At 44.8% G+C, this 21187-nt stretch overlaps 1 protein-coding gene across 2 annotated transcripts in view; it reads left to right on the top strand.

The window, feature by feature from the left end:
- Positions 1 to 21187, top strand: part of PARP8 (poly(ADP-ribose) polymerase family member 8) — a 159003-nt gene that overhangs the window by 79345 nt on the left and 58471 nt on the right. The window contains exons 3-7 of one of the 2 annotated variants that reach the window (XM_036280606.1): positions 1146 to 1183; positions 9673 to 9762; positions 10324 to 10394; positions 12277 to 12354; positions 13594 to 13688. In XM_036280606.1, the coding sequence (XP_036136499.1) occupies positions 1146 to 1183; positions 9673 to 9762; positions 10324 to 10394; positions 12277 to 12354; positions 13594 to 13688 (372 nt within the window). Of the gene's footprint in view, positions 1 to 1145; positions 1184 to 9672; positions 9763 to 10323; positions 10395 to 12276; positions 12355 to 12519; positions 13030 to 13593; positions 13689 to 21187 lie in introns of those variants that run through there. The other variant, XM_036280605.1, reaches the window with a different exon arrangement.

The following is a 21187-nucleotide window of genomic DNA, read 5'->3' as shown; positions in this document are numbered from 1 at the left end:
CTTGAGATTAGGTTTTCCTTCACTTCCGCGAGGATACTTGCAAGAACTGCCTCGCTATCCTTGTGGGCGAATCCCGACGCGTGGGTCGGATTTTCTCTTGGCTATAGGTTGCATTTTCTTGCGTGTTCATATATCAGATCATTTGGATTGCACTGGATTCACTTTGAAAATGATACTGTGCATCACTTAGACTCTGTATTTTGCATGGTCCTGTAGAAAGAATTGATTTTTTTTTTTTTTTTTGGTCTTAACAGGCAGTTAATTAGGCTGAGCTTGAACTAAATTTCGACTTCTCTGTGGCAGGTAGCGGCTTCGCTCATCCATTCAGAAAGTTAACGTTGAGCGTGCACCGTGTGGCCGAACTCAGATAGTGACTACGCCGAAAATACAGGCAGACATGGTCTTGCAGTCGAGGTGATAGAGGTAGAAAGTGAGCCACTAAGTGTGGCCGGCTCCCTGGCCGGCTGAGAGGGGCTCCGAGGCGGTGGGGTTCCTGAGACCGGAGCTGTGGAACTGGCCAGGTGCCATTTAAACGTCGTTTGTGAAGCAGGTCCCTCCTTCGGAGAACAGGAGGGGTGTCTGAGGCCTGGCGATGATGAGAAATCGGCGGATGCAGAACTGTTAGTCACACTGTCTTCATTTTGTTAATTCTTTCAGGAAAAAAAAAAGGCCATGTTTCAAAAGCACAGTATATTGTGGGGAAGAATATTAAAAGTATATCTTGCAGTTCTTGACTGCCATACTAAACAGGAAGAATACTTTTATTTTTGGTAGAAAAGATGATTCAATAAAATCTGCACAAATGACAGAAATGATCATAAATCAGGGGATGTTCCACTTTGCTGAGATAAAAATACCTGTCTCTATATACTAAAGAAAACAGCACTATTGGGAGAAAGATATTTCCAAGACCATTTATACTCATGGAAAATGTCTCTTCAAAATCTGTACGTTTCCTGTCTCATATTTTAAAAATTTGTAAGTTTACGACATCAGATGCCAACAGGGACTTCTCCTCTGTCTTGCATGGTACCTGTGTACTTAGATCTGTATAAGTGAGCGTGTGCACGAGGTTGTTTGTATTTTGTAAAAGCATTCCATTGCAGTAACTTGACCTTCTTTTCTCGTTTTTCCTGTCTTGACAGTGTATCCTATTCAGTGCATGTATCTGAAGATTACCCAGGTATGTTTTTCTTCTTTTTATTTGTAGTACAAATGTGTATATCATGATTCCCTTGGGTATTTTCTTCTTCTGGAGATGTAAAGTGTATAGAACTGTATTTAGGGGGAAACGCTCCAGGGACGACTGAAAGATACAGGAAATCCGCATGCCCGCCAGGTGCGCGTCTCAGCCTGGGGTGCATTTGGGGGTCCACGTGGTCTCTCCTGAGAAGCTGCCCACTTTGATAGCCCAGCCTCAGTATCTGCCTCGTTACAATGAAAAGAAAGGTTCTTTAACCTGGGCTAGTTGTTGGCTATGCAGCACCATTTGGCTTTCCCTGATGTAAAAATAACAGGGGAAACATAATAGCTAAAACAGTAGAAACAGTTGTGAGGTCGCTGCAGCCCTGTTTTCTGTAAAGGCCAACACGCGTCTTCCTTCTGGGTCAGGCGTGTGCTCCAGGCTCGCTGTTCCCGCGACAGAGCCCGGGACGGGGAGCTGACATCTAAGTTGTGATAACTTGAAGTCAGCAGCAAGATGCTTCTCTTTAGCATTTTTCCTCACACATGATATTCATAATTTTATCCTGAACAGGAGCAGAAGCAAGCATCCTTGACGTGGTGTAGCCCAGTGAATATGACTCGATTAGTTTATTCCCGTGAAAAAGGTGTAATGCGAGAATCTAATGCAAAGAGAAGCCAGTTTTAGCTGCCTATATTTCATGAATACAGGGTGGGCATACGTAGGTCTACAGTTGTTTGTATGGAAAATAATACAATACTTAATAAACAATAATACAAGAATAAACTGTTTTGCTTACTTATAACTGTGAACCTACTTTTGCCACACCATGTATGTATGTATGTATGTGTGTGTGTGTATAATTTATATATTTTACTCCAGTATTCTTACTGTATAAAATCAGATGGTTATCAAAGTAACTACTATAATCTATCAGGGTCATAAATTGGAATCATATTTCCAATTCCTAATCAAATCTAGCCATTTTACTTACATACTTGCATGATTAGGATCATATTTTTCTGTATGAAATGACTAGATTGATATAAGTAACTTTGATTATATGTACTTTGAGTACTTTAAAAATAATTTGTTTATAATGTGGTATGAGGACATTGTAAAACTTATTCCTTTAGCATTTGCGCTAAATGTTCCCTGTGCCAGTTTGCATTATGTATATTGAATTTTAACCTTTTTATAAGACCAAATGTCACCTTTTAAAATAATTTTGTGAATCATAAACTCCTTTCCAAGAACAGGAGGTCGTTTTATTACCTTCTTTTTGGTACGATCGCTATGTTTTAAGCACAATATTTTATCTGTTGTATAATTTTACAAGGGGAAATTACTTATTAAAGATAAGCCTATTTTTAACAGTAGTGTAAAAAGTATTCTGGGCAAATTTTATTGGGAAAAATATTCTTTGTATATTGCTCTGCAGTCAGGTCTCATTTATTATGACATAGTATAGTTTTGATGCTGAACATATGCTAAACATGTTAGGAAAATAAAAGGCCCAGTATTCGTTGTAAATATTATAAGCATTGTGCTTCTTATCTAGGCAGATTCTAGTGATGTCAGCCATGAGCAGTGCAGGACTTTAATTCAAGTAATCTATTCAAGGTGATAGAAATAATGCCACAATTCAAAGACCAACTTGAAGACAGTGAATTAACTCTGTAGCACAGGGAATATGGTAAAAGATGCCTTCAATAAATCAAGTGAACCAAATGTTTAGCTCCCTCTTGTGGCCAAGAGGTACTACTTGTTTTCTTGCCACAGGGGAGCCCCACATGGAAATAACAATATAGAACAATTGAAATTTAAAATAAAGCACTGGTTTTCATTTGCGCTTTTTAAAAATTAAATTCCTTTCTTGAAGCAGTTTGTAGTGAATTTCCAATATAATTGTATTTATTTATTTTTTTCTTTATTGATTTTAGAGAAAGGAAGGGAGAGGGCGAGAAAGAAACATCGATGAGAGAGAACATGGACTGGCCGCCTCCTGCATGCCGCGCACTGGGGGTTTGGCCCACAACCTGGGCATGTGCCCTGACTGGGAATCGAACCAGCGACCTCTTGGTGCAGGGGTTGACACTCAACCACCGAGCCACCCAGCTGGGCTATTTTATTTTTTTTAGATATGTTTTTATTTAAAGATTTTTTTAGAGAGAAAAAAGGGAGAGAGAGAAACATTGATGTCAGAGAGAAGCATCAATCAGCTGCCTCCTGCACGCCCCCTACTGGGGATCGAGCCCGCAACCCAGGCCTGTGCCCTGACCTGGAATCAAACCGGGACCTCTCAGTCCACGGGACGACACTGTCCACTGAGTCACACCGGCCAGGCCAATATAATTTTATTTTTAAAAAGAAAAGGAGTATAAATAAAGCCCAAGAATGGGAGCGAGATCAGTGAATTCTGGGGTAGAATTTTGAATAGTAGACACAGCCAGTACACTATATGTCGGGTCTTTTCGTGGACATAATTGAATTGATTCTAAATGTCAGTCCTTGTAGAGACAGAACAGGGGCTATCATGACATTTTATACTTGAAGAGATGAGCTGAGTGCAGTGCAGTCGTATTTCCCAAGGGCATGCTGTTTGGTGATAAAACCAAGTCTGCAGTTCAGTTCGGATTCCCATCGCTTCTGGAGAATTAGTCCTCGGGCTTCTATGGAGCTCTCTTTGAAGTGCACATCAGTATGATAACATTTTCCCAATTATTAAATTTTAATCTACATCTGTTTGTACTAAGAGTGCAGTGAATATGCCTGACTTCTCAGATAGACAGTATTATTTAAGAATTATATGTTTGCTCTTCCTTGCTAGTGTTCACACCTGTGTTTTTTCTCCTTCTGCACTGCCCGGAACATAGATAGGAATGTTGGCAGCATTGTCCCTTTTCTCAAAACCAGTGAGCATGTTTGCAGTTGATTTCTTTCCCTTTACCAGGCTTTTTGTTCGTCTTTTTGTTTAAAGAATGGGTATGAAATTTCCGTCACCTTTTTTGGCATCCATCCAGGTATCATATACTTTCTCCTTTGAACAACAAAATGAAAAGTTATGTTGGCAGATCCTTCACGTGGCTCTATAAGAATTGTGTGCATTTTGTCAATAATACATTGTTATTGAGAGACTTTGAGTTGCTAAAGGAATTAACCTTTTTTTGGCATTTGCTAGAACTTGCAAGCCAATCTTTGTGAACGTTTTAAGGAAGGGTTAGGGCAATTGTTGTATTTTTCCGCTGTGATTATGGATCCGTCCAATTTTCCTGTCTCCTAGTCGTTTTTAACCCGTGTTCTTGAAAGCCCACTGTGTGGGCCACATGTCCAGCTTTTTTAGCGAGAGGTTTTTCAGCATTCGGTCTATAAATCTGAGTCTTCTGCATCTCCGCATGTCTTTCTCCTTTCTCGTTCCTGGTGTTTTATATTCGTTCTTGTCTTTCCCCTCAGAGTTAGTTTCTCCTGCTAATGTCCCCCGGACTCTCCCCTTCCTGGATTATCTGGGTCAATGATCAGCTCCTCACCTGAGCTGGAAAATATGGACTTTTTCTCGCCTTCTGGAACTGTTTTAGCAGAATCCTCCAAATGCAGGATTATGCCAGCCTGGGTGTATTTCTTTAGAAGCAGAGTTGCCATTTTATCATTTTAATCTACTAAGTCACCTGGGTCCTGAAACTCCTTTCATCGTTTGTTTTGTGAAAACGAAACTTGAGAGGGTCTTGGTTGAGCGCCAGGGAGACGGGATAACCTGTGTATGAGGCAGGTGGTCGCTGCTGTGCTGGGTCTTCAGGGTGAAGTGAAGACTAGAGCAGCCTCCAGGGTTACTGTACTTCTGTGTGGAGTGTGCGCTGGAGACAGCATGTTGTTTCTTAAAGGTGAGTATGGGGTGGAGGTGGCTGTACTGTAACAGGAGCAGAATCGTTCTCATCAGTCCTTTATTTTTTTTTATTTTTTTTTTATCCTCACCCGAGGACATTTTTCCATTTTTTGTTCAGATAGAGTGGGAGGGAGAGAAAGAAGAGAGAGAAACATTGATGTGAGAGGGACACATCAAGTGGCTGCCACCCGCACGACCAACCAGGGCCGGGGACAAACTGCAACCGAGGCACGCACCCTTAGCGGGAACCGAACCCGGGTCTCTCCGGACCGCAGGCCGACGCTCTAACCGCTGAGCTAAACCGGCCAGGGCTCATCAGTCCTTTAATTAGGAGGCTTATGGATTCCCTCTTCCTCTTTCTGTTCTCTAGGGTATTGCGATCATTAAAAAAAATAATAATCAAAGCACTGATTTTCGGATTCAGTCAGTTTCACCGCTTACCAACTGTGGTGTTAATACTTTAATTATGTAAATAAATCGAGCAAGTTAATTTCTCTGAGCCTTGGTTTCCTCATCCTTCAAAGAGGGATGATAATTGATTGGCTTGGGGTTGACATGAATATTACATATAACCTTCAGGGAAAATATCCACATTATATTATAACAGTGTAATTATTAGTTATAATTATTTCCCTGAAGTCACACAGGGGTGAATAATGGGATGACTTGGCCTAAATTATGTTGCATCTGAAATAGAGTAAAAGCAAGAGTTTAAAAGATGCTTTTCCGTAGCTCCCCATTGTCCACGCACATTGGGGTCACGCTTGCATGGTCTGGGGGGGAGGGAAGAGAAGCTATTCCTACTCTTAACCGCTTGTAACAAAGATGGGTAGGTCTCAGCCACACATACGCACTCGAGAACCAAACGATCCTCAGAAGTTTTAAGAAAAAATCAGCGGCCCTGGGGTCGCGCAGGAGACGCCCAACGAAGGAGCATTAATTGGAAACTGTTCAGTCCTGACTCATTCTGCGGCCTGGAGTTCATGCATTTCGTAGCCTTCGCGGTCCCGCTTTGCCCTGTCCAAACCCCATGAGGGCGCTGCGGCAGAGGTCAGGGTACTTTGAGGAGGATTTAGAAACCATTATCCAAGCAGCAGGAGAAAGCCTAGAATCCGCTCCTGCAGCTGGACGACCCTCTCCGATTTCCAGGTGAACAGAACACAGAGCTTTAGTCCGCCTGGCTCACTGGTTGGGGGCAGGTCTCGTTTGGCGGCCCCGTCCTGCTGCCCTCCGTGTCTGTTTCTGACTTGGGTGTACCTCTGTGATCGGGCTCCTTACATTGTAAAGGAATTTTTTTTTTTTTTATCCTCACCTGAGGACATTCTTCTATTTTTTGTTCAGGTAGAGTGGGAGGGAGAGAGAGAGAGAGAGAGAGAGAGAAACATCGACGTGAAGGGACACATCGAGTGGCTGCCACCCACACGACCAACCAGGGCCGGGGACAAACTGCAACCGAGGTACGTGCCCTTAGCGGGAACCGAACCCAGGTCTCTCCGGACCGCAGGCCGACGCTCTAACCACTGAGCCAAACCAGCCAGGGCCATTGGAAAGGAATTTAATAGATATTGTCCTGGAACCTGAAAACACTTTGGTTTGAGTAAATTAAGCCAGAAACAGAAATTAAAAGTGTTCTAATGCCTCAATACTAACAAAAATACAAATTGGTGAAAATCTCTTAGGAAAAAATATGGTTGCTGCACGATCCTATCTTTTCAGCATCAGGCACCACATATTTACCAAGCTGTATTTTCTTGAATCAAATCTGACGGCCTTCCAGTGACAACAGTTGACATAAGCTGTTTCATCCTTTAAATCCCCATTGTCTGAAGCAGAAAGTCCTCATGTACCTGCCTCTTTCTCTGGACCGCAGGCCGGCGTTCTAACCGCTGAGCAAAACCAGCCAGGGCTACTTGCCTCTCGATGCTTCAGTCAGTGCCCCCTACACGGCACCGAGGTCTGCAGGTCCCCCCTCCATGACACCGAGGTCTGCAGGTCCCCCCCCAGGACACCGAAGTCTACAGGTCCCCCCTCCACGGCACCGAGGTCTGCAGGTCCCCCTCCAGGACACCGAGGTCTGCAGGTCCCCCCCCAGGACACCGAGGTCTGCAGGTCCCCCCCCAGGACACCGAGGTCTGCAGGTCCCCCCCTCAGGACACCGAGGTCTGCAGGTCCCCCCCCCAGGACACCGAGGTCTGCAGGTCCCCCCCTCAGGACACCGAGGTCTGCAGGTCCCCCCCCAGGACACCGAGGTCTGCAGGTCCCCCTCCAGGACACCGAGGTCTGCAGGTCCCCCCCCAGGACACCGAGGTCTGCAGGTCCCCCCCCAGGACACCGAGGTCTACAGGTCCCCCCTCCACGGCACCGAGGTCTGCAGGTCCCCCCCCCCAGGACACCGAGGTCTGCAGGTCCCCCTCCAGGACACCGAGGTCTGCAGGTCCCCCCTCCACGGCACCGAGGTCTGCAGGTCCCCCCTCCACGGCACCGAGGTCTGCAGCCCGCCCCCCCCAGGACACCGAGGTCTGCAGGTCCCCCCTCCACGGCACCGAGGTCTGCAGGTCTCCGTGTCCACGTCACGGCTCCGCTGTCGCTCCCCTCAGGCTACTGCAGACATGTCACTTGTTGCTTTTCCTGCTTCCTCTCACGCCCTCCACAGTGAGCTCCAAGGACCCCACCGTGCACAGGGCAGACCTATCCAGTCGACTCTGGGCAGACAGCTCCGCGTCCGCACGGCTGCGTGAGGGCTGAGACCTTGGAAACGGCTGGAAAGAGGGTGTTCTGAACCATTACCTGAACCTGCGGGGCTCTGAGCAGTCTCAGCTAATGAGGAGACAACTGAACCAAAGCTGTGTCGAATCTGTTTCTTAATCCGTGTTCCCACTTGTTAAACACAAAACTCTCACACCCTCCTCCGTGCTCCTTGAAAATGAAACAAGGCCGACTTGGTCATAAATCCCAGGGACTCCTGTTTGCTGGCGGGTCTAACCCACGCGGTCTCCTCTCGCCAGAACAACGCATCCAGCCTCGTGTCTGTTCTTCCGTGGGCTGGGCTGCCAGTACCTGTCGTGGTCTCGCCTCACTCCTTGGGGTCTAAAAACAGCACAGATGTTTCTTCGGAAACAAAGCGATGACTTGCAGACACGCCAGTTAAAATGCATCTCCTCAGTGTACGGACACAGTGTTGTGAAAACGTTTCTCGACACCTTTGATTGTGTATCCGGTCGTCGGAACACTTTCCCAGCAGAAACTGATCCAGGCCTCCACCGCGTGTCAGGGCTGTTCGTACTTCTGGTTTTCCACGTCTCTGTTGTGTGCGTCATTCGGTGGACTGTGGACCGTTACTGATGAATTGGTGGGGTTTGCGGAAGAGCCGCCTCGCAGATGCCCCGTGGCCGCCAGCCGGCCAGCCAAGCAGGCCACGGAGCTCTGTGTTCTGTCACAGACTGGCAGACCAGTATTTATCAGGGCAAAGTCCTACAGTGACAAAGTTATTTTCCCCCCAGAGGAAACAAAAAGTGCATAAGAAACAAAGAATCTATAGAATAATCCAATGTTCTATGCATTTCACTTGCATGCTATTATTTAAAGTTAATTTGTGGAAGAAGAATTGTGACACTTCATGTCAATTTAAAAACATACTATGTCAAGTATATGATTGTCTAACCACTATGCTGTACACCTGAAACCAGTACAAAATAATATGAAGGTAAAGCGGGGGGGAAAGCTGTGGTACGTGTACACAATGGAATACTATGCAGCTGTAAGAAAGAAAGCTCTCTTACCATTTGAGATGACATGGAGGGATCTGGAGAGTATTATGCTGAGTGATGACATCAGCCAGTCAAAGAAAGACATACCACATGATCTCACTTATTTGTGGACTCTAATGAACAAAATAAACTGATGAATAAAATAGATCCAGAGACATGGAAGTAGGAAACAGGCTGAAAAACCTCAGAGGGGGGGGGGTGGAGGGAAGAGATAAACCAAAGAATTTATGTGCATATAAGCACAGCCAATGGACACCCTGCAGTGCTGAGAAAGAAGGGGGGGGGGGGTAGGAAGGGTGTCAGTGGGGGGAGAGATCTATAATACTTTCAAAAATAAAGATGAAAATATATTCTAAAAAAGAAACAAAAGCAAAATACATATTAGCATCATGTGAAAGATATGATTTACAACAAAGGTTTTGGCTCAGATTCCTTAGGGGCGGGATATGGAGTCTTCCTTTTGCACCTGGTCCCCCCAGCGTGTTCTCCCTCCACTTGGGAGCCCGGCTTCCTGTCCTAGAGAATGACCTGCAAGGACCCTGTTCAGTGAGCGGGGCAACCAGTTGCATCCAGATGATTCGGTGCCACATATGAGACACTTGAGGTATATGTGGATAGGGTCTGTCCCAGAGCCTGTTTCTCTAGGAGATGCAAACACCTTTAAAGATGCTATTTACAATGATTTCACACATAAATCTTCAATTTCCTTCACTATTTCCTGACCCGTGTGAGAACAGTGTGTGCTTCATGAGTGTTAGAAGTGATATGGATGTAACTATATTTTTAAAAAGGATGTACTTTTTCAAGGTACTGTGTCTTTAATTGTCTATATTGTTTTGCAGATAATACATATGTGTCAAGTTCAGAAAATGATGAAGATGTATTAGTGACCACAGAGCCAATTCCAGTAATTTTTCATCGAATAGCCACAGGTAATAGGAATACACTATTGTTTGTTCTAGGCTAATACTTTTTTGATGGTAGGTAGCTTTGTGTTTTGGTTTCCTTTAGCCCATATAACTGATAATTAATCCTTAGCATCTAGAAATCTGGTTCTCCATACAAATTTTCTATTGCAAGTGCATTCATTTGTTTTTGATAGTTTAAGTGCATAAATTTATAGTGCTTTAAAAAAGTCTTGTTTAAATGTATTATGTTGATATTTGCTCTTGTAAAATACATAATTACACTGCTAGGCAAACAGGAATATTTAAAAAGCATACTCTAGGCATTGAAATATATAATGAAATATATAATGAGAGCTGAAAGAATGTGTAGAATGGCACTTTAGTTTGACCATGTTTTTATGAGCAATGAAAAATCAGAATAGCTTGCATATTATGTAATCCCCCAACATAATATAATTTCAGAATATCCCTTCATTTTCTTGCAAATGAGAGGATCACCTAAAAAGTGTTTTTATGCTGCAACTTATGAATGTGTGTTAATAGTATGCTGAAAACTAAAATTATTTTTTAATTTATAACTTTCAGAGTTAAGAAAGACAAATGACATTAACTGTTGCTTATCCATAAAATCCAAACTACAGAAGGAAAATGGGGAGGTATGTAAATCATATTTCTTTCAAACAGTGTCTGTATTTTCAATTCACTGTGTGTTTGCAGTCGATACCATCATTGCTGTTCAGGTTAAGATTGCCTGGAGAGAACAAAGCTTGAACCCGGGTCTTAGGGACTCGTTGCCGGGAAAGCAGTAGGCCTAACATTAGCTCCGAGAAGGAAGCTCCCTTTCAACAGTAGAACGCCTGCCTAAGTCTGAATAAAGTGCCTACGAAACCTACCCTATTCTCTGTATTTTCGTCAAATAACGTAGTTGACTGAGGAACACTTTTGTGACTTATAGTTACAAGAACTAGATGTGGTTCTACCTAGTTTTTGTTGTTGTTAATCCTCACCCGAAGATTTTCCCACTGATTTTTAGAGACAGTGAAAGGAGGGAGGGAGGGAAGACAGAGCGAAAGGTCACGTGAGAGATGCATCGATTGGTTGCCTCCCACATGCACCACGACTAGGGGCATGCCCTTGACCAAGAATTGAACAAAAACCCCCTAGTGTGCTGGTCGACACTCTAACCACAGAGCCACACTGTCCAGGGCAGCTGTAACTGGTTTTGATAGAACCCTTAAAATTTCATTTGTGAAAGATGATCACTTTAGCTAAAGTAGCTCAGACTGTGGGTATAGTCTTATTGTTACTGTCAGGTATTAAGTCAGCAGCAGTAGCAACAAACTCATCTGCTTTCCTCATCTTTGATCATTTTACTTGAAGCTATAAATAAATACTGAGACATTAAATCATACGAGGGCAACGGAGCCGTCAGTTCTTGACTTTTAAAACTGTACACTCAATACAAGGCTCCTGATGTTGAGCCGCTCATTCCAGTGTCTTCATCCGCTCGGAACACCCTGCTCCGCTGCTTTAGCAACACTGTTGCTGACGCCAAAAACTGTTACATTTTCCAAAACCCAAATTCCCTTTCTCAGGTTTTCATTCTTCTTAAAAATGTGAAATTTGGCCTAGAAATCTAGGGATGATTATAAAACACTGGGTTAATAGACTCTTGTGTCTAAAGTCTACCTTTCTCCTAGTTATTTTAACCGAGCTGGGTATAGAGACGGTAACTAACAGTAACCAAGAGTTCATTCAGGTGCATTTTCATTGTTTGTACTTTAGACTCAGACCGGATGTGGTTCAGTTCATGAGAACTCGAACTTCAAGTTCAAGCATATTTAATTAAATATTCTTTTGAATATGAAAGCAATTTCTGTATTCTGAAAGTATCTTATAATGTGATTCACATTTATTTTCATAATTTGATTTTTTTATTGTTGAAATTAAAGTGTCTTTTCTTTCATACCATTGTGCAGAGTTGGCAGTGGAAGTGAGAACCGCCCGTGATAAATAATGCCGAGGAACTTCTTAATAAAAAGTTGAATCAGTACATCTGAGAGCAATAGAAAATAATGTTGAATATAAACTGTAATTGAAAAATAAAATTTTAAAAAGTTGAATCAGTATGAACTTGTGGGATGTTTTATCAGAACAAATTTAAAGTTGTAATTACATATCTATATTTATATATGTATATGTGTATATATACACATATCTATATCTATATCTATGTCTATGTCTATGTCTATGTCTATGTCTATATCTATATCTATATCTATATCTATGCTATTAAATTGTACAACTCAGGATAAGGGAAGTAGACGTTCACACAATATGTGCATAGAGCTTAATGAACTCCCGGACCGTCTCATACTACCTGCTGTGTTTTTCGTTTGCGTTGCACCAAGAATGTTTCCACAGAAATCCCAGGGGATATGCAAAGACCCACCTATTATGGCCACTTGCTACTTTCTTTCCAGAAGGAGGCGAACCCGTTTGACCATTGAAATTGTCTTCTTACTCTATTATTTTAAGGAGTCAAGACAAAATAGTACAGTGGAAGAAGATTCTGAAGGGGACAATGACTCTGAAGAATTTTATTATGGAGGACAGGTAAGGGCCCCAGGTCCTCCAATCCCCGCTCTCCAAACTAGCAGTTCCTTGTGTGTCTGTGCGTGTGACCCGAGAGACCTGCGTGTTGCTTGGGGTTCTGTAACTAACTAGGACACCCGTATAGTTGACTGGTTTCTCCTATCCTACGCTTTTTCAGAAATGAAGGTTACTTTTGCAGTTCTTTGTCATAATTCACTGACATCGAAGTTGTGTGCTTCATAGAGTGATTCTGCACACGGCATTTCATGATGCCTTCGACTTTTCCGGTTCTCGCGCTCGCTGGGTGCAGTCTATTGAAATGATGACAATTCTAACAAAAGCATGGCTTGTCAGTTTTAAATACAGGAGGATGAATCTGAATAAATACGAATGGGCCCTAGTTATGGAGCACCCTGTTATCTGCACGCATCGTCTTCCTTTTCCCTTACACTGATACAAAGTATTTGTTGAGAAAGTGTTGGGAAGAAAGATCATAACTTATGGGCATGGAAATAGCACAGCCACATGGGCATCTACGTGAAGGAATCCGAGATGCTGTCCGGGATGATGTTAGCGTGGACTGAGCAATCTGTTGGAGGATGTGGCCATAGGAGGTGTCTTCTGTTCCTGTAAACTCCCCCGTCACGAGGCTTTGTAACTGGGATAGAACAATAGGATGCTCATATGATAACGAAGGTTGGTTTAATGCCAGAGTTATTACTGCACAAAAGCATGCAGGTCAGTTTGTTGATTCAGAATGAAAAGCCAGTAAGTTGTCAATCAGCACAGGCTAGAAGCCGGGATATGGGCACAAATAAAAGTGCGTCTTCCCTCCAGGCACACCTCTCCAGTGAGACACTGTCCCTAATGTTCTTTGACCATTACAACCCGTTCACGTTGCAAAAGCGATTCGTCTGGTGTTGATGTTTGTTTGCACAGCTAATTCTTGCAGAGCGGGAATAAATGCTTTTCTGCCGTCTAGGAGTTTTTTTGATCACCCGCCGGACACTTACTCCAGCCCTTTCAACATCTGCATTTTCTCCATATCAAAGTAGTCGAATTTGACTTTTGAACACAATAAATTGTACCACACATATGTGAACCTAAGAACTTAAGTGGTCACACCGCTGCCTTTTCTGTGTTGTTGAATGAAGGAGAAGCACATGCCCATGTACAAACCTGGCCACGAGATGCTTTGTAGGTTGGTTCTGTTCGTTCTATTGTTCCCCTGCGTCCCTCTGAGCTGTCCCTCTCCTGCAGGTGAACTATGACGGGGAGCTGCACAAGCACCCCCAGCTCGAAGCTGACCTGTCAGCGGTCAGAGAGATCTACGGGCCGCAGGCGGTTTCTCTCAGGTAAGGACCTCCGGTGACTAAAAATGAGATTTATTTGGTAAGCCCTGGGGGTTTCTATTGCCCTTACTTCAGTGGAAGTTTTCTTAGGCTTCATTTGAAAATATTTGAGAGATTCTAGAGTGTTTCTGCTTATACAGAATGGCATCTTTATGGCCACATGGCTTCTTCTTTTTTTTTCTTTTGTACATGGTTCAAGGTTACATTGACTGCATTAAAAATTTGTTATTTAGGAGAGTTACTTTGATAACATATCAATCTTAAGTCATGTCATCATCAATTCCAATCGTCGAATTGGCCCGCTGGGCCCTCGCTGTTACCATGACGCATTCCCGTGAACAGTAGACCTAAGTAACGCTGAGCCGCTGGTAACCAAGTCACACGAGATATGTCATCTGGCCCTTCGGAAATAGGAAGGAAGGAAAAATACATACATTTGCAGTGTTTGTCTGAACGTCAATGTATTTTATTCTGCAGTTATTTAATATACTATTTGGTGATTGATTTCTAGACCATTTTTTTTTTATTAGTTTTTCTCATTCAGAAGAGCCCACCCTCCTCCTTGACCTTTCTTTTCTCTCCTCAATTTAGGGAAACTCCTTCTCTACCACCGTGGTGGTTCCCTACCAGCAGCCAGGCTGTTCTTGGCCTAAAGGGTAGCCTGCCACGGGCTCCAGGACCCTCCCCAGCCTGACCTCCATTCTAGCCTTTGCACCCAAACCAGAACCGTCCCCACCGCGCCCATGCGCTGCATCCCACTGACTGTGGGCATTTTCTTATCAAGGAACACTTCCCTCGCAAACCCCGCCGCGGTCCTACTCAAGGCCCTGCCGGAGGTCGGCTTCCCTCCGAGCCGGGCATGCGTCCCCCGCGCAGATCAGTCATCGCCCTCTGGACTCCCGTCACCTTTGGTTCTTACCTCATTGACTGTAACCCTCGTGTTTTGTAATTGAGGGTCGACGTCCACCCCTCCAGACTCTGAATTCTGTGGGCGCTGGGGCCATGCCCATGGGTGTTGTTTGCTTTATTTGGTTCTGGTTTGGATTCCGGTCCTGCTCGTGTCCTGGTGTTTCGCGTAGCGCAGGCGCATCTGAAGTTCAGGCGGGTGGACGTGCGGCGGTGTTCAGAGACCACGTCCGTGATCTGGTTTCATTCTTCCCAGTGGACCCCGCCAGATGTGGGGAGAGCGAACAAGCGCTGTCATTCGGGGGGCGCAGCACACCGCTGATTGCTCTGCGGTTCCAGATGTTTCGTTCTAATTGTCGAAGCAGAAGCTCACAACGACCTGCAGCCTGCACGAGCCGGGTCCCATACCCAAGCCTCTCCCTGCCTCATGGAGGGACATTGACTGTCATGGACTGAGAGTGCTTAGGATGCTGCTGGAAAAGCAGATCGTGGCAGTTTTCAAAATTTCAGCAAATTTAGCTGCAATCATTTCTTAGCTGCTCCCTTCTATGGCTCCAGGTTGGGTGTATGGGTATTCAGTGTGTGTTTCGGAATGGACGGATGCAGAAGCCAGTAGGGACCGTCAGCACGCAGCCCCCAACAAGGACTCGTGTTTGAACTTTAGTTGAACTTTACTTGAAAGCTTAAAACTTTAATCATAGTAATTTACCCCCCTCCCACACTAAAATAAAAGTCTGTGTGATATAATTAATCATACAATACAACATAGACATCAACTTCTTTCCTTTGAAATACATATTTTTGCTTAGAGGACTATCTTAGCACAAGTTGGCTGTAAATCATACTATTTCTTTTTTGTTTAAATTAATTTATTAAATTTTGTTACAGATGTTTCTCCCCCCCCCCCCCTGATTCCTCCCTTCCCTTCCCTCCCCGCCGTGTGCCCAGCTTTGTTGTCCATGTCCATTGTTCATACATACATGCATATAAGTTCTGTGGTTTAACTCTCTCCCACCTCCTCTTCTGGGGATTGTCAGTCTGTACCCCACTTCCACGTCTCTGGGACTACCCCATTCATCAGACTGTTATGTTCATTGTATTCCACAAATAAGTGAGATCATATGATACTTGTCTTTCTCTGTTTCGCTTGTTTCGCTTAGGATAATACTTTCCAGGTCCCTCCATGTCGTCTCAAAGGATAAGAGATCTTTCTTACAGCTGTATAGTATTCTATTGTGTATATGTACCACTGCTTTTTTTATCCATTTGTCTACTGATGGACACTTGGGCTGTTTCTAGATCTTAGCTACTGTAAACAGTGCTGCTATGAACATGGGGATACATATGTTCATTCTGATTGGTGTTTCAGGCTTCTTAGGGTATATTCCTAGAAGTGGGATCACTGGGTCAAATGGAAGTTCAATTTTTAATTTTTTGAGGTAACACCATATTGTTTTCCATAGCGGCTGCACCAGTCTGCATTCCCACCAGCAGTGTATTAGATTCCCCTTTTCTCCACACCCTCGCCAACTTGTTTGATGATTTGTTGATGCGGCCATTCTGACAGGTGTGAGGTGATACCTCATTGTTGTTTTAATTTGCATCTCTCTGATGATTAGTGATGTTGAGTATTTCTTCATATGTCTCTTAGCCATTTGTATGACCTGTTTGGAGAGGTGTCTATTTAGTTCCTCTGCCCATTTTTTAATTGGGTTCTTTGTCTTCTTTTTCTTGAGTTGTATGAGCACTCTATATATATTGGAAATGAACCCTTATCTGATATATCATTGGCAATTATGCTCTCCCATACAGTGGGTTGCCTTTCCATTTTGATGATTGTATCTTTTGCTGTGCAGAAGCTTTTGCGTTTGATATAGTCCCGTGTGTTCATTTTCTCCTTTGTTTCTGTTGCCTTAGGTGATGTATCAGTGAAAATTCTGCTGCATATGATGTCCAAAATTTTGTTGCTACATTTTCGTCTAGGATTTTTATGGATTCATGAGTCATATTTAATTCTTTTATCTATTTTGAGTTTATTCTTGTGTATGGTGTAAATTGATGATCTAGTTTCGTTTTTTTGCATGTAGCTGTTCAATTTTCCCAACACCATTTATTAAAGAGGCTGTCTTTACTCCACTCTATGCTCTTGCCACCTTTGTAAAATATTAATTGAGCATATTGCCTTGGGTCCATTTCTAGGTTCTCTGTTCTGTTCCATTGATCTATCTGCCTGTTCTTGTGCCAGTACCAGGCTGTTTTCATTACAGTGGCTTTGTAGTATAACCTGAAATCTGGTAATGTGATCCCTCCAACTTTATTCTTCTTTTTCAAGATTGCTGTGGCTATTTGAGGTCTTTTTTGGTTCCATATGAACTTTTGAAGTATTCGTTCTAGTTCTGTGAAGTATGTCATTGGTATTTTGATGGGGATTGAATCGAATCTATAGATTGCTTTGGGTAGTATGGACATTTTAATGATGTTAATTACTCCAATCCATGAACAAGGTATGTGCTTCCACTTTTTTATATCTTCCTCTATTTCTTTTTTCAAAACATGTAATTTTGTATGAATAGGTCCTTTATTTCTTTGGTTAAGTTTATTTCTAGATATCTTAATTTTTTTGCCTCGATGGTAAATGGGATTTTTTTTTTTAGTTTCTCATTCTGTGAGTTCATCATTGATGTATAAGAATGCCATCGATTCCTTGACGTTAATTTTGTATCCTGCTACTTTGCAAAATTCATTTATTAAGTCTATAAATCATATTATTTCCATACTGTCTAGACCTCAGTTACACTGTCACATATGTATGAACTTGGGTTTGTTTGTTTTTCCAGAAAGCATTCACTAAACACCTGTGATGATCTCTATTAGTAGTTTTCCACTATTCATAAAATGATTGATAATTTATCAACTGTGGATATTAGATAAATATTTGGAACTTTATTTAAATGAATATCTGTGATCAGAAATGGTTGTGATTATTTTCCCCCTTACAAATTTCACTTGCAAGTTTTGATCCAGTTCAAATCTTCATGAATACAAGCCATGTTCTTGCCTGCTCTAGATTTTCTGTAGCTACAGAGGATGTTTCCAGAATAAACAGCCTCTCAGAGGCCTGGTGATGTAACGGTGAATCTCAGCAGGATGCGTTTGATTTACTTAGATAAGAACAAATTTACTGTTGCATCTTGAATGCTGAGGACTGGACACAGGGGAAAGAGAATATGATGCTTCAGGTCTTAGACTCAGCTCCCTTGCAAAGCTCGAAGTCTATTGAAAACAGACTGTTCTAATTAGCTGTTCTTTTACTTAATTGAGGTTTATAAGAACTTAATGGAGTTTGAAGAACAAAAGTACCTCAATATGCATAATAGCCTATTCGGTGTCATTTTTTAGACGTGACATCGGATGAGGAAGGCAGCCGACCACATCCAAGTTCTCTGTAAGAGATGGAAAGAGCAGAGATTACCTTGCTGGAGGCAGAACCGCCCAGAAAGGGCAAAGGGCGTAGAGGAAAAGCGACTGACGGGAAATTAATCCAAGGCGGTGACTTCCGCGCTCCCTGGCCAGTGTCAGAGCGGAGCGCTGGCTGTGCCGAGCCACACCCGTGGCCGTGGATGGCGGCTCTGACTTCGAGGCTCCTGTGTGGGAAGGGAGTTCGGTCTGTGTGAACGTCGTTAACCTGGGTTTAGTCTGCACGTCTCCTCTCGCGTCAGGCCACAGAATGAGGGTGTTTTGTTTTTCCTCATACGTTTTCTCCTATAGTCAGGTATTTATTTAAAAAAATGCTGGTTAGTGTCTTCTGGAAACAATTTGAGAATTTTTAGAACGGGAAGGACAGGTCACAGAATTTTCATCAGGTCAGGAACGAGGTGATTCTAATCCTTTGTTTGCGAGGTTTCAGACTCGCACCCCACACGAGTGCGCCTCGCTCTGTGGCTACATCTTCCACGTAAAGGACGGAAGCCATCTGAGCAATACTCTGCCCTTTGTTTGCATCCTCACCCAAGGATATTATTCCACTTACCTTCAGATGGAGTGGGAGGGGGAGAAAGGGAGAGAGAGAAACACCGATGAGAGAGACACATCGACTGGCTACCTCCCGCACAACCCTGACCAGGGCTGGGGATGAGCCGCAACGGAGGTCCGTGCCCTTGACCGGAATCGAACCCGTGACTCTTTGGTCCACGGGCCAACGCTCTAACCACTGACCCAAACTGGTCGGGGCACTCTGCCCTTTTGGTGGGACTAATGTTGAATGCAAGCCGGAAGATTGCAAGATTGTGACTCGTGTGTTTCACTCGCTTTCCGTGGGTGACGACTGTGGTCCGGCCTTCAGGAGCTGATGCTTGGAGGGCAGGGCTCGCTGGGGATGTTTGAGGTCCTGGGAGGTGACACTGGTATTCAGGGCCCCCATCCGAACATGTATCTCCAGAGAGAGGGAAGGGGAAGGTAAGACCAAGACCCCAGAAACCAGGGTGAGCACTTCCTCGGGGGGCCGGATTCCCTTGGTGGCGCCCGCGGCGCGGCCTGCACTGCTGCCCCTCCGCCCCGGGGTGAGGGCGTCCTGCCCGTACAGGTCGGGTGTGGGCACATGACTCGCTGTGGTCAGTGCGCCGTGAGCATGCGCGCCGGTGTGTGCACCCCGTGTGCTCTGCGCCCCGTAGTGACGAGTGAGCAGCACCCCACACCCCTGATGCCGTAGTGACCCTGTGCGGTGAGTGAGGGAGAAACCCTGTTTTGTTGTAAAACACTGGGATTTTGAGGATGTTTCTTAACTCCCACCGTAACCTACGTTGAAGTACGTCGGTCACCGAAAGACCTCGGGTGGAACGGAGTGTCCTTCCCGGCGCTTGCAGTCCTGCTCCGGCCTCCGGAGCGCAGGAGGAAGACAGTCCACCTCCGTGAGCGGGGGAGCGACCACGGGGCGCGTGGGACAAAGAAACACTGCGGGTTGCGTTTTCCAGACCCCCAGGCGCGTGGTCTAATGGAAGCTTCGAGATGCTGGACCCCACGGTCCCCTCTACTCCCTCTGCCGAGACTCTCAGGCTGAGGACGGAGCTATGGTAACTCTCGATGCCAGGCCTCTGACTCGTACGATCTTACGGCTTCCTTTCGCGTTGGGACCTCATTCTGCCCCGCTGTCCTTGGAGAAACGATAGCTGCCCGGGGTACAGTCATGCTCTCGTCTGCCAGGCTTCCTCCCCGACGGCCGTGTGCGTGTCCCTGGCCGTCCACAGACGCCTCTGCACCGACGGGAAGACATGCATTGCGGAGACTGTGGGTGGGCACGCACGCTGTTGCATTTCTGATGTCACCGGCAGGGGTCTGCTTCGTCACGAAATATGCTTCTTCTCAAAGCCGACCAGTTGTGGAAGGTAGAAATAACCTAAAGTCATAGAGGTTTATTTCCCAAGAACCTCGGGTGGAGTTTCATGTATGTGAGGGTGTCCATGGACTATACAGTTAGTAATGCGTACGACGTGTACAGTTAATAAAGAAAAGCTAGCTATCGAAACGTGATTTATAACCAGCACAGTCACTAGGAATGTTGATCAGTGTTCGCGGTAGCCTGAGGGATACGCTGTAGTTGTGTAGAAAAAGAACCGGCACAGACCACGTAGTATCCAATCTGTTAGAGTATGTACGTGACGTCTCACTAGTAAGGATGTTGTCTTGATTATTTCCTATAAGGAGAGTAAATTGGCAATAATTCTAACACAAAGTGCCCTAAAAAAAATACATGTTCATGGAAAAATATATTTCATGTACAGGGGTCGGCAAAGTAGGGGTACGGCTGTGAGTACGTGAAGCAGAGTCCATTCCTGTATTATTATGTATTCGTTACTGTATTCTGTTCCCTACGAGCAGCAGTGAGCCCACGACAGCCCCGCCCTGTCCTTGAGGAAACTAGGTCACATGGAAGTAACCACACCCAACGGCCAGGTGTGACGCCGCGTTGATCCGAGTAGCTGGGATGTCTGGAAAGGAATTTGGGGAGCAGGTCCCCTCAGACCCCGAGCCTCAGGCCGAGAGCTGGGTCAGGTTGCGCCTGTGTGCTTCCGTCACCTTCGGACGGTGTCCACGCCCACGCCGATGCGCTCCCACCGTGAGTGGACACAGGCAGAGCGCGAGGCGGCTCTGAGTTACCCCAAACCCAGCGGCGCGTTCGGGACACCATCAGACACCCCGTCTCGCAGCTCGAGGTGCCTCTGGTCCCCAGCATCTGCCAAGGTTCTGCACTTGCAGAGTTTGTGAGCTCTGGGCTACCGAGAGCCACTGGGCAGAGGCCCTAGGACTGGGTGGCTGCGTCTGGGCAGAACGCAATCCCGCTGCGACCCCGTGTGAAGTTACCGGCATCGTATACAAAGGCCGCGTGGCAGAAGCGGGTTCGCATGTACACAGCATGGCTGCGAATTCTCTGAAGTGTGGCGGGGAAGCTAAAAGAGGAACCATTTGGGACCTGCACCTGCAGAATCCAGTTAGTTGCACACCTTTTAATGCCTCTGCCTCCTTAGAATTCCAAGCTGTGGCGAGCATTTTTAGCCCTGTATTTCCTTTTTTTTCCTTCTTTGAAAGAAATTGATAGTGTT

This window comes from Molossus molossus, unplaced genomic scaffold (genome assembly GCF_014108415.1).
Source record: "Molossus molossus isolate mMolMol1 unplaced genomic scaffold, mMolMol1.p scaffold_m16_p_3, whole genome shotgun sequence".
Taxonomy (NCBI): Eukaryota; Metazoa; Chordata; class Mammalia; order Chiroptera; family Molossidae; genus Molossus; species Molossus molossus.
This window is presented reverse-complemented; position numbering and strand designations above follow the sequence as displayed.